The sequence below is a fragment of the Gobio gobio genome (assembly GCF_949357685.1).
Source record: "Gobio gobio genome assembly, chromosome: 20".
NCBI classification, from domain to species: domain Eukaryota; kingdom Metazoa; phylum Chordata; class Actinopteri; order Cypriniformes; family Gobionidae; genus Gobio; species Gobio gobio.
Genome location: NC_137113.1, coordinates 19,407,469 through 19,418,765, shown reverse-complemented (window position 1 = coordinate 19,418,765; position 11,297 = coordinate 19,407,469). Strand labels below are relative to the sequence as shown.

The 11,297-nt window shown below is 40.1% G+C and overlaps 1 protein-coding gene across 1 annotated transcript; it reads left to right on the top strand.

Moving 5' to 3' along the window:
* Positions 1-1,728: 1,728 nt before the first annotated feature.
* On the top strand, positions 1,729-4,905 carry LOC307144062 (urotensin-2 receptor). The gene is made up of 2 exons (XM_079846042.1): positions 1,729-4,717; positions 4,797-4,905. The coding sequence occupies exon 1, from the start codon at positions 1,816-1,818 to the stop codon at positions 2,896-2,898; it is 1,083 nt and encodes a 360-aa protein (XP_079702168.1). The 5' UTR covers positions 1,729-1,815; the 3' UTR covers positions 2,899-4,717; positions 4,797-4,905.
* Positions 4,906-11,297: the final 6,392 nt, after the last annotated feature.

Below are 11,297 nucleotides of genomic sequence, written 5' to 3'. Positions count from 1 at the left end.
ATCAGTATTCAGCTCCCACTGTTATGCTACAGTTCCGCCCTGTCAATCTTGTGCTCTCGGCCTAAAAAAACAGCCAAAGAGCTCTCAACTTCATGCACACTCTGTACTTACTGTATATAACAACATTCTCTGCCTCATGTGGTGCTGCCTTTCATTCTTGTGCAAGGATCTACTCGGATCAATGACAGCTCCATTCACAAACATAAAGCAGTTATATTGCGGAAGAAGTGTGGTGAATGCTTTAATATAAAATCACTAAGCTTTGGTATTTACTCCATAGCCCCGAGGGACATGTCCCAATACATGACTACTTCATTTAATAAAAGTGAAATGTATTCATAGACCATAACAACAACAGGTGTTGACCAAAGTTCTACACAGCGATATCAAAACGACATTTAATGCATGGGGACTGCCAAGACATAAATCCATGCTTAACTACAACAGAGACAAGAACACTCCCACAACACTTGGGAAATTACTGTGGTGTTGCCTAACAAGTCTTGCATCAAAAAAACGAATTTAGCATTGTCTCTTGGTAGTGAAATAAATAAAAATGGATTTTCAAATGACAATAACTGCACTCTTACGGTTGCTGGTTGTTTTATATATAAATCAAGAAGCAAACTTAATTTCAAATCAGATTACAGCGATATCAGAGCTCACAATTCAACAACAATTTATAAGACAGGGATTATGTAAGGTTATTCAGCTATAGGAAATCTGGTCTGCCACATACTGTAGTTCTAAAATGTTACCCTGGACAACAAAACCATCAGATATATTTGTGGCAATAGCCAACAATACATTGTATCGGTCAAAATTATAGATTTTTCTTGTATGCCAAAAATCATTAGGATATTAAGCAAAGAATTTTCCAAGAAGATATTTAGTTATATTAGATATATTGATTTTCTAAATATTTTGATTTTTTTTGCACCCTCAGATTCTAGATTTTCAAATATTCTGTCCTGTCCTAACAAACCATTCATCAATGGATGGAAAGCTTATTTATTCAGCTTTCAGATGATGTAGCCTATAAATCTCAATATAAAAAAATGACCCTTATGACTGGTTTTGTGGTCTCCTTTTTTCTTGACCTTTGTGTGAAGCAAATAGCAACATTTAAACAGCAAGTAAAACAAAATTAGCTGAATATTTGTATGACAGGCAGCACTGAGCCCTTTTTGAGAAACAAACCATCTTGTTTGATTGATTATGTAAATAAATAAAAAAGATAATTTGTCTCTTAAATGTTTCATTTTTGCAGCCAATGGCAACAGTCATTTTTTAGTCTGCAGTCCTGATTTTCACCGGTACGATTTATGAGAACGCTGCAGATCACTGTGGGACTAACCCAAGGTCAGATGCACGTGATAATGGGGTTAACGTCTCACGCGTAGCCTATATTTAAAAAAAAAAAAAAAAAAAAAAAAGGAAAAAAAAAGACTCGTTTCAAAACATGAGTCTGGGCGTAGAGCAGAAATTATAATGTTAATTGAGTGAATAACAGACGGCTTTTGCATTTTTTTCTGACATGTCTGCGTTATGTAGCCTACTTTTTTTATCAGATGTTTGTTCCCTGAAATATTGAGGCAATCTAGTAAAAGACATAAGCAAAAACTGTAAATAAATGCACGTTGCCTCTAAACTTTCTTAGAAAACATTTAGTGGCGAGCGACGGTTTGACGTCAGGAGCTGCGGACAACAGCGAGTGCGCTCAGACACATCTGTCAAATATCCAAACAGTGTGTGGGGTCTGGCGCACCTGGCATAAAGTTCCCGTGCAGAGCTCCGCATTCATCGCCGAGCGCAATGAATTACAACAAGTCTGGCAGTGTCAGCGGTCCGTCCCGTAGCAACCCCGGCTCGGTGGACGAGCTTGTGATAACATCGACTTTCGGGACGCTGCTCTCGGTGGTTTACATCGTTGGAGTCTCGGGAAACGTCTACACGCTGGTGGTCATGTGTCATTCAATACGCTTCGCCACTTCCATGTACATCTCCATCATCAACCTGGCGCTCGCGGATCTTCTTTACCTCTCCACGATTCCTTTTGTTGTGTGCACGTACTTTCTGAAGGACTGGTACTTCGGGGATGTGGGCTGTAGGATACTGCTGAGTCTGGACCTGTTAACTATGCACGCGAGCATCTTTACTCTGACTGTGATGTGCATGGAGCGATACCTGGCAGTGACTAAACCGTTGGATACTGTGAAACGCTCCAAGAGCTACCGAAAAGCCATGGCGTGGGGCGTTTGGATTTTGTCCCTCGTCCTAACTCTTCCCATGATGGTCATGGTTAACCAGACTACTAAAACAACTGCAGATGGAGGGGTGAAACGGATGTGCGCGCCCACCTGGGCACCCCAGGCGTATAAATTGTACCTGACTGTCCTGTTCTGCACGAGCATCATGGCGCCAGGGCTTGTAATTGGTTACTTGTACACAAAACTAGCCAAGACGTACCTAGAGTCTCAAAAAACGTCAGCTATTAACAAAAGCAGCAAGCGCTCGCCAAAACAGAAAGTTTTGATAATGATTTTCACGATAGTGCTCGTGTTCTGGGCGTGTTTTCTGCCTTTTTGGATATGGCAACTTGTCCCCCTGTACCACAAGCCCTTCAGTTTAGCCTCAAACACGCACACGAGCATCAATTACCTCGTGGCGAGTCTGACCTACAGCAACAGCTGCATCAACCCGTTTCTGTACACGCTCCTGACCAAGAATTATCGAGAGTATCTTAAAAACCGCCACAAGAGTTTTTACCGCTACACGTCATCGTTTAAAAAGCGTCCGCCGAGCATGTACTCTTGGGGAAAGTCTGCGTCATCCAGTAATCAGTTTGAGTTCAACTCCGAGACGCTTGCCATGGCGCAGTTAAAGGTGATGCAGTGAAGAGATTGGAAAGCTTAACCCGTTCGTGTAAAGGTAAGCATGAATCTTCAGTCAGGGGAACTTTACTGTGGCCTACTGTGATTTTCACAAACCGCTATTCCAGGTTTGAATAATAATATAAAAGCAGATTTTTTTCCCCTCGTGTCCCTTACATACCATTAGGCTAATATTAATAGCATGTTATAAAGACAGGACAATTATATCCTCTATAATGCTTGTCATTGCCTTCACACCAATTTTTAACAGATTTTCCACAAAAAAAAGGAGAAAAATAACAGATGGCTATGAAAAATGACAAGGTATCTGACAGAACAGCACAGTGACGGTGTGGATTTTAGAAATTTCATTTTATTATTATCCAGAAGCATTATTATAATTAATAACCAAAAAAGCAAACTTATTGAAAAAAAAAACCCATTACCATCACAAACAATATTACTTTTCCACTCGACATGAATATTCAAGACTGATCTGGGCTGCATTTCCCGATAACGTTGTCTCTTAGCACGCTACGAAGACTCTAAAGGTATACCATTTCTATGCGTGTTTCCCGAACTATACCTTAGGAGGTTGCTTAAGGTATACCTTCTTAAGTGCAACGTTACCAGATGCTGTCCGTGGCGGAATTGGTTTAAATCGATGGCTCAAGAATCGATTATTCACTCCATGCAGGGGCTGTTTCACTGCGTTATGCGAGAAAGTGATGTTCTTTATAAAAGAAGCACTTCAGAAATAGTTGAAATTGCATTTATCATCCAAAGTTGCATTCATGGATATTTTATATAATTTTTAAATGAGTGCACGAACTAGCAATCTCATTCTCAACTGCATCATGCGTCAACCCGCTACACTAACTGGCAGTATGCCTTCACTGGCCTTTGAAAGAGTCATTTATAATATTACAATATATTTGCCATAATTTCTTGGTTTACTCCACAAGCAGGGATGATTGCCCAGCAGCTGCATCACATTATTGTGTAAATAACTCATTTCTGTTATTGGATGGCCTACTCAATAGAAACATATAATCAACTGCTACTATGGCGGAGAAAAAAGAAAGAAAAAGGAGAGCCCCCAGCTTTACTCAAACCGAAATGACCATACTTTTAGACAAGGTTACACAGCACAAAGACATACTTTTTTCAAGTTTTCAACAGTGTCCATCAAAACTAAAAAGGATATCTGGGAAAGCATAGAAATTAAAATGGCAGCATCAAGTTCTAGCCCACAGAGAGAGTGGGAAGTTGTCCGTAAAAAGTGGCACGATTTTGCCACTGCAGCCAAAGCAAGAGGTGCTGCAGTCTGAAGAGACCCGGCAAGAACAGGTGGTGGTGCCTGCACTCAGCCCCGACGAGGAAAAGGCCCTGGCAATCATTGGGGAAGCTGCCTCATCTCGGGGGGGGTATAGATCTGAGAGCAGGTGTGGATACCCCTCCACTCTCAGAACAGTCCATCCTTGCCCCCTCGCACCCTTATGCCCTCTTCCTTCGCCAGCAGTGGCAGGGCTTCTCCGGCGTCACCACGCCTGTCTGCACCTTCATCGGCCTCCACTGAGGTCCCCAGCACCAGCAATCCTGGAGTGACTCCAGAAGGCGTTCTATCCGATGTGACTGCAGTGAAGAGCTGGTGAAGCTCGAAAAGGAGACGCTGGAAGTGTTGCGGGGGATCGAGCAGGGGTTACAAGAGGCCAATAACCTTCCCCGGGCCACGCTGGAGATGAAAAAGGCAAAGCTTCAGATTCTGGAGAAGCAATATGCTTTGTCTGAAGCAAAATTTCCAAGACCAACCATTTCTGTTCCCATCATAATCCCAGGTCGAGGTAAGCGTGATTATGATGCTCAGTAGAGTTCAGTGTTGTGTGTTATCTTTTTTATTCAAACAATTTCATTTCATTACAGGTGAACTATCAACAACCCAGTGACTGCAGACTCCAGGAAAGCAGACCTTTCATGAATATTATCAATGATGTGGATTTTCTTTGTTTTGGTTTCATTAAACACCAATTTGATTAAACACAAACTTTGCGTAGTGATCAATGGCACATAATAGTTACAGTAAAAGTTACAGTGACAGTAAAGCACGAGTTGGTGGCGCTCAAGCACAAAACGGTCTTGCCGAGCACACATTGATACAACGAAGAAGAAGTAGGTAGACAAAGAAGAAGATGAGCTGCTATTGATGCTTGCCAGTTAGCAAAAAGTGTGTGAATGGCTTTTGCAAGCACGTAAATGCTGTCTCTCTTCTTCTTCTGTGTGACAAGCGAGTGTCAGAAGCGTAAAGTGCAGCAGCACCAGCTTGTGTACCGGGAGCACCATCAACTGAATTTGCACGTTCACTCGGCGCATCGTCAGGGAAAATCGCTTGGGTGTGAACACTCAATATGTGCTGAAAAACGTCTCGAAAAACGCTGGCAATAAGCGCGCGCAATATTCTTCTCAGTGTGTATAGGCCTTAATACATTTGTATTGTATTACTTTTGCGTCAAATTACAAAAAACAAGTTACCGCTGCTGTGAGGAAGTTTCTAATACAGCATCTTTGGGAGTAATGGTAAAAATTAACATCTTTCTTTCTTTTCACTGCCGCTATTAATCTCTCTCTATTTTTTCCCTCTTTTTGAAAGTTGTGAAATCACTATTGTGAAATGTTTCTTTTGCTATTTGAGCAAATGGGGACACAAAAAATATATTTAATGTATACTCTCATTCACCACCCTAAAAGTTAACCCAACTATGACGACTTCCGCTCTGAGAAACCCGTAAATGTGAAAAGGGTCTGTTGAGGGACTCAAACGCAACTATTAAAAAAGGTTCAAACATTTCACTGATGCTCCAGAAGGAAACACAATGCATTAAGAGCCTGGGGGTGAAAACCTTTTGAATTTGAAGATCAAGGTAAATTGTATTTAATTTTTCTTTTCCGGAAAACATGTAAGTATCTTTTGTTGCTATGCAAAAAGAATGGATATTTAATATTAACAAAATAAGAAAAATGTGGACAAAAGACCCCCCAGCTCTTAATGCATCGCATTTCCTTCTGGTGCAAAAAGGGTTCGGATATGCGAAAGATGGAAAGGTTTCAGTGATGCAAAAGATGCTGGAAAAATGATGATTGGACAGTTTAAATGCTCAGGACAAACAAGGGACTTTTTGTGATGGAACAACCATCACAAAAAACAAAACAAAAAAACAGCAGTGGATCATCCAGGTAATGAATCAAGGGTTCATAAACTTTTGAACGGGATAATTTTTATGCATTCAGCTATTTTTTAAACATATTTTATATAAAAGATCTTATTCAGGATGGTACTAAATAAAAAATAACTTTCAATTTGTTTAAGATTCTGCAAGGGGTTCACATACTTTTTCTTGCCACTGTATGTCCAACATTACTTCTCAAGCTTAATCACACATTATTAAAAATCGAATGACAACGAATAAAAATATTGCTACATTCACAGACCAGATACAAATGCATGTAATCAGAACTAAAGTTTATTGTGCCAAAAGTAACTTTTCCCACATATTTCCATGTCTGGTAAGTCAAAATGCTGCGTCTTATCACAGAAATATTACATTATTTTCCACAGAGCTGTAATTAAGTGGATGACAAGGATTCAAATCTAGTGTGGGAAAAAACTGTGTACAACACTGGAAAATGAAGTTTAATGAACCTACAGTCCATAGCATTGCAATAACACACAACGACACATTCATTTCTTACAAAGATGCTAGCTCACAGTGAGACTCCACCTAGCAAATCAACAAAATACAATAGAAAGCAACAAATGGTCCACTAATCTGAGACATTAGTGCACTAATACTAAGCACACTCATCAGTAGTCCATTCAGCTGTGCGTGTGTACTAGAACCAAGAAATGAATCACCAGACAATCTGGGACAAAATCATCTTCAAATTGCTTTCCCATCTCACAATCCATATGGTGGCATTTGCCGCTTAGGGTTAAACTGGCCTGCATATTCATGTATTTGAACTCTGTTCCTCAGGAACTAATGCATTATGCTCAGTCAATGAATCTGGCATATTCCTGGGAAACACTGATATAGAAAAGTGTAGCAGGTGGCTAAAGTGACACTTTACACTCAATATCCTTAGCATAAAATAGAAACAATGTAAAAAAAAAAATGCCATAAAGGCCATGCTGATAATCTTCGCATTGTTTATTGATTGATAAAAAGGAAATGCATGTTTTTTCAGATCAGTAATATCAAGATTAACAATACAGCAGGCCAGTTGCTTAGATAATCCATTTGGACGGCCAAGAGAACAAACCCCTGCAGTGTTCTATTTTGGTTCTCAATGTCAGTAAGGACTCGACGGTCTTTCAGTTGTTTAAAGTGGGGAAAAAAATAACATATTCACTCCCTCCATCTATCTCTGGCAGAACCAAGGATGTGGAAGGATAAAATTGATTCTCTCAGTCGACATGTCTCTGGAGACAAAAGAACGGAAGCCATACAACTGGAGCCTGACGTCTTCATGCAGTCATCAAACTCAAGAGTGGGTTGACGCTCAGACCAGGGTCATAAGCAGTTATGGGATTTTTTGAGCAGCTCAAAGTGCCAAGCCTCGTGCTGGCAAAACATGTCGAGCGTCGTTTATCATGGAAACATTAGCTCAAAAGTGGAAGAATTGAGTCTGATGTCTAGAGAGAGCGTATTACTTTACTTAATGACCCTGTAGAGAAATCCCTCATATTAAACAAACCTTTAATAATAAATTGCACAACCGCGGATTGAAGGCGCCAGTCAAACGTTTCACATTTCCTTTTGCATTTATCAGTCTCTTCAAGAAATTAAATAAATCAAAATCTCGCTGTGCGTGTTATTATTGGGCTCTGCAAGTGGGTAGTCATAGGAAATTGCATGACTTAAGTGTAAACGGTGCGGAATGTTGTATCGCCAGAGGGAAGCTTGTGTTACTGTAGCCATCAATCCAGAGTTTCCTGCGAATTGCTTGTGGTCGAGCTACAAGCTCGAATGTGTCCATGATTTGTTTTGTCTCATCATTTAATTAGCAACATCTGTTCTACAAAACCAGAACACCTACTGGCAAACCCTCTCTTCCAAAAGGCATACTTATTGATTTAAGCACCCCATTATTGAGGGGCGGCAGTGGCTCAGTGGTTCATGTAGGTTGTCTACAAACCGGAAGGTTGGTGGTTCGATCCCCAGTTCCACCTGACCAAGTGTCGAGGTATCCATGAGCAAGACACCTAACCCCAGCTGCTCCCGACGAGCTGGATGGCACCTTGCATGGCTGACACCGCCGTCGGTGTATGAATGAGTGTGTGAATGGGTAAATGTGAGGCAAAAATGTAAAGCGCTTTGGATGGCCGTAGGTCTGTTAAAAGCGCTATATAAATGCAGTCCATTTACCATTTACATTCCAGTTTTAACATCGAAGCAGCTGCCAATAATCATGCAAAATCTAAGCTTCAGGCTTATATTGCACATGTAAGAATGTAATGAGATTAACAAAGATCCTAAAAACCATAAAAAAAGGGTTTTTAAAAAGGATTACAATATCTTAAAAAAGGACTATGCACTACTATACAAAAACTAGCACATACTGTGACTCTCCTACACTTATGTAAATGCATCTACCCTAAGCTAAAATGTCTATTTATAGCTTTCAAAATTGTGTCAGTAATATTTAATAAAATATACTTGTATTCAGCAAGGATGCATTCAATTGATCAAAAGTGCCAGTAACGACTTTTGCGTCGTTCAGATATCCATTTAAAATTAATACTTTTGAACTTTCTATTCAAATAATCCTAAAAGAACACTATTAAGCACACAAGTATTAAGCAGCACAACTGTCTTTAAAGGATTAGTTCACTTTAAAATGAAAATTACCTCATGATTAACTCACCCTCAAGCCATCCCAGGTGTAGCCTATATGATTTTCTTCTTTCTGATGAACACAATCGGAGTTATATTAATAAATATCCTAATGTTGCCAAGCTTTATAATGGCAGTGAATGGGGCCTATGAGTTTGAAGCTCAAAAAAGTGCATCCATCCATCATAAATGTACTCGACACGGCTCCGGGGGGGGGTAATTAAGTCCTTCTGAAGCGAATCGATGGGTTTGTGTAAGAAAAGTATCCATATTTAACACGTTATAAAGTAAAATATCTAGCTTCCGCCAGGCCGGCTTCCGTATGACTCAGACGTAGAGTAAGCGTGTTGAACTGTGAGGGGAGTTACACTTTCTTCATAAGCTGAATATGGAAGGCGGTTCTTCAGACTCGTGGGCCGCTGGGCCCCATTCACTCCCATTATAAATTTTGAAAGCGTCAGGAGATTTATTAATAAAACTTCCATTGTGTTCATCATAAAGAAGAAAGTCATATACACCTGATGGCTTGAGGGTGAATACATCTTTGGGTAATTTTCATTTTAAAGTGAACTAATCCTTTAACATTGATAATAATAATAAATGTTTCCTGAGCACCAAATTAGTAGCCTGACAAGTCAGACCCACATCAAGGATAGCGCTAGGATAGCGCTACAACCAACCAGAGCAACGAAGAAGGTGAAGCGGAGCTAGTTGATACTTGATAGATTAAACTTTTGCCGTTTAAACGTATCCCGTCGGCAAAACTCCGAACACATCTTCCTTTTTTAAGAATGACTTCAGTCCCACTCTTTGTTCTTCTCTCAAAGAAAAGCTTAACTCCATGTCTTCCAGTCGCCAAAGCCGATTCAAAAGACCACTGTTCGCCAGCTTCTTTGTTTACAAGTAGCACGCAGAACCGCCGCATCTATGCCGTCATTATGTTAAGCCCGCCCACCGAATCTATACACGATGTGATTGGCCTGACTAGAGCTTGGTTTTTCCAGCTCGCAAGCCAGTGGATAGTTGCTAGACGCCCTACCTGCAAATTACATTTGCTGCCGCTAGGGTGCACCTAGATTTCTAGGCTACCAAATTACATCATATTAAAATGATTTCTGAGGGGTCATGTGACACTGAAGACTGGACTAATGCTGAAAACTCTTATTATTTGTAATGATATTACCATTATTTGATTAAATAAATGCAGCCTTGATGAGGCAAGGCAAGTTTGTTCATATAGCACAGTTCATACACTATGGTAATTCAAAAATAATCACAAAATAAAAGTAAGGAAAATTAAAACCGATACAAAGATGATACAGTTATAAAAGGAATTAAAAGAGTAAAAAGATGATACATACTGTAGATCGACTTCTCATCTGGTAAAACATTTCAGCTTATATTTAATTAATTTCCCCATTTGCTCTGGGAAAAACAGTGTTAAATTGAAACATAAAATAAAGTGCAAGCATTTCGGACAAAACACAGAGCTCATTCAGCAAATGCCTAAACATGTTTTTTGGGTCTGGATTTGAATGTGGCTATGTCGGAGAACATCTGATCTCTTCAGGAAACTGGTTCCAGCTGCGGCTGGCTTAATAGATAAAAGCAGACTCTCCTTGCTTTGAGTGAACCCTTGGTATTTCTAGCTGATATGATCTTAATGATCTGAGTGATCTGTGCATATCGGCAATGTATTGACGTCCTAGGCCATTAAGTGATTTATATACCAGTATAATTAAAATCGATACTAAATGTAACTGGAAGCCAGTTTAAAGACCTGAGGACTGCAGACTGGTGCCAGAATCAGCAAAGTTCTGCATTTGAGCTGCAGCTGTCTAATGGTCTTTTTGGGAAGGCCAGTGAGGAGTCCATTACAATAGTCCACCCTACTGGTAATGAAAGCATTAACTAGTTTCTCTAAGTCTTGTCTGGAAACAAAGCACCTAATTCTTGATATATTTTTGAGATGATAGTATGCTGATTAATAATTGATTTACATGACTACTGAAACTAAGGTCAGACTCCAGAATCACACCGAGATTCCTGACTTGATTTTTAGTTATTTGACGCCTAACGTCAAGGTATGCATTCACCTTGTGAACTTCATCTTTGTTTCCAAATGCAATGACTTCAGTTTTTTCTTTGTTTAACTGAAGAACGTTTTGTCACATCCAACTGTTAACTTCATCAATGCATTTGCACAGGGAGCCAATGGGGCTGTACTCGTTAGGTGATAGGGCTAAGTAGATCGGTGTGTCGTCTGCATAGCTGTGGTAAGCAATTTTGTTCTTTTTCATTATTTGGCTCAGTGGGAGCATATAGAGGTTGAATAGGAGTGGTGCAAGAATTAAGCCTTGTGGGACTCCGCATGTCATGGATGTCCACTCAGATCTATGGTCATACTCACATAATAACCTCTCCCTGCTAAGTATGACCTGGACCTTTTGAGGACTATCCCAGAAAGCCTGACCCAGTTTTCCAGACTGTCAAGAAGTATGTTATGATCGACAGTGTCAAATGCTGCACTAAG

What these genes read in the sequence shown, in the direction of transcription:
- LOC307144062 (XM_079846042.1), top strand. Translation starts at nt 1,816, where the DNA reads ATGAATTACAACAAGTCTGGCAGTGTCAGCGGTCCGTCCCGTAGCAAC.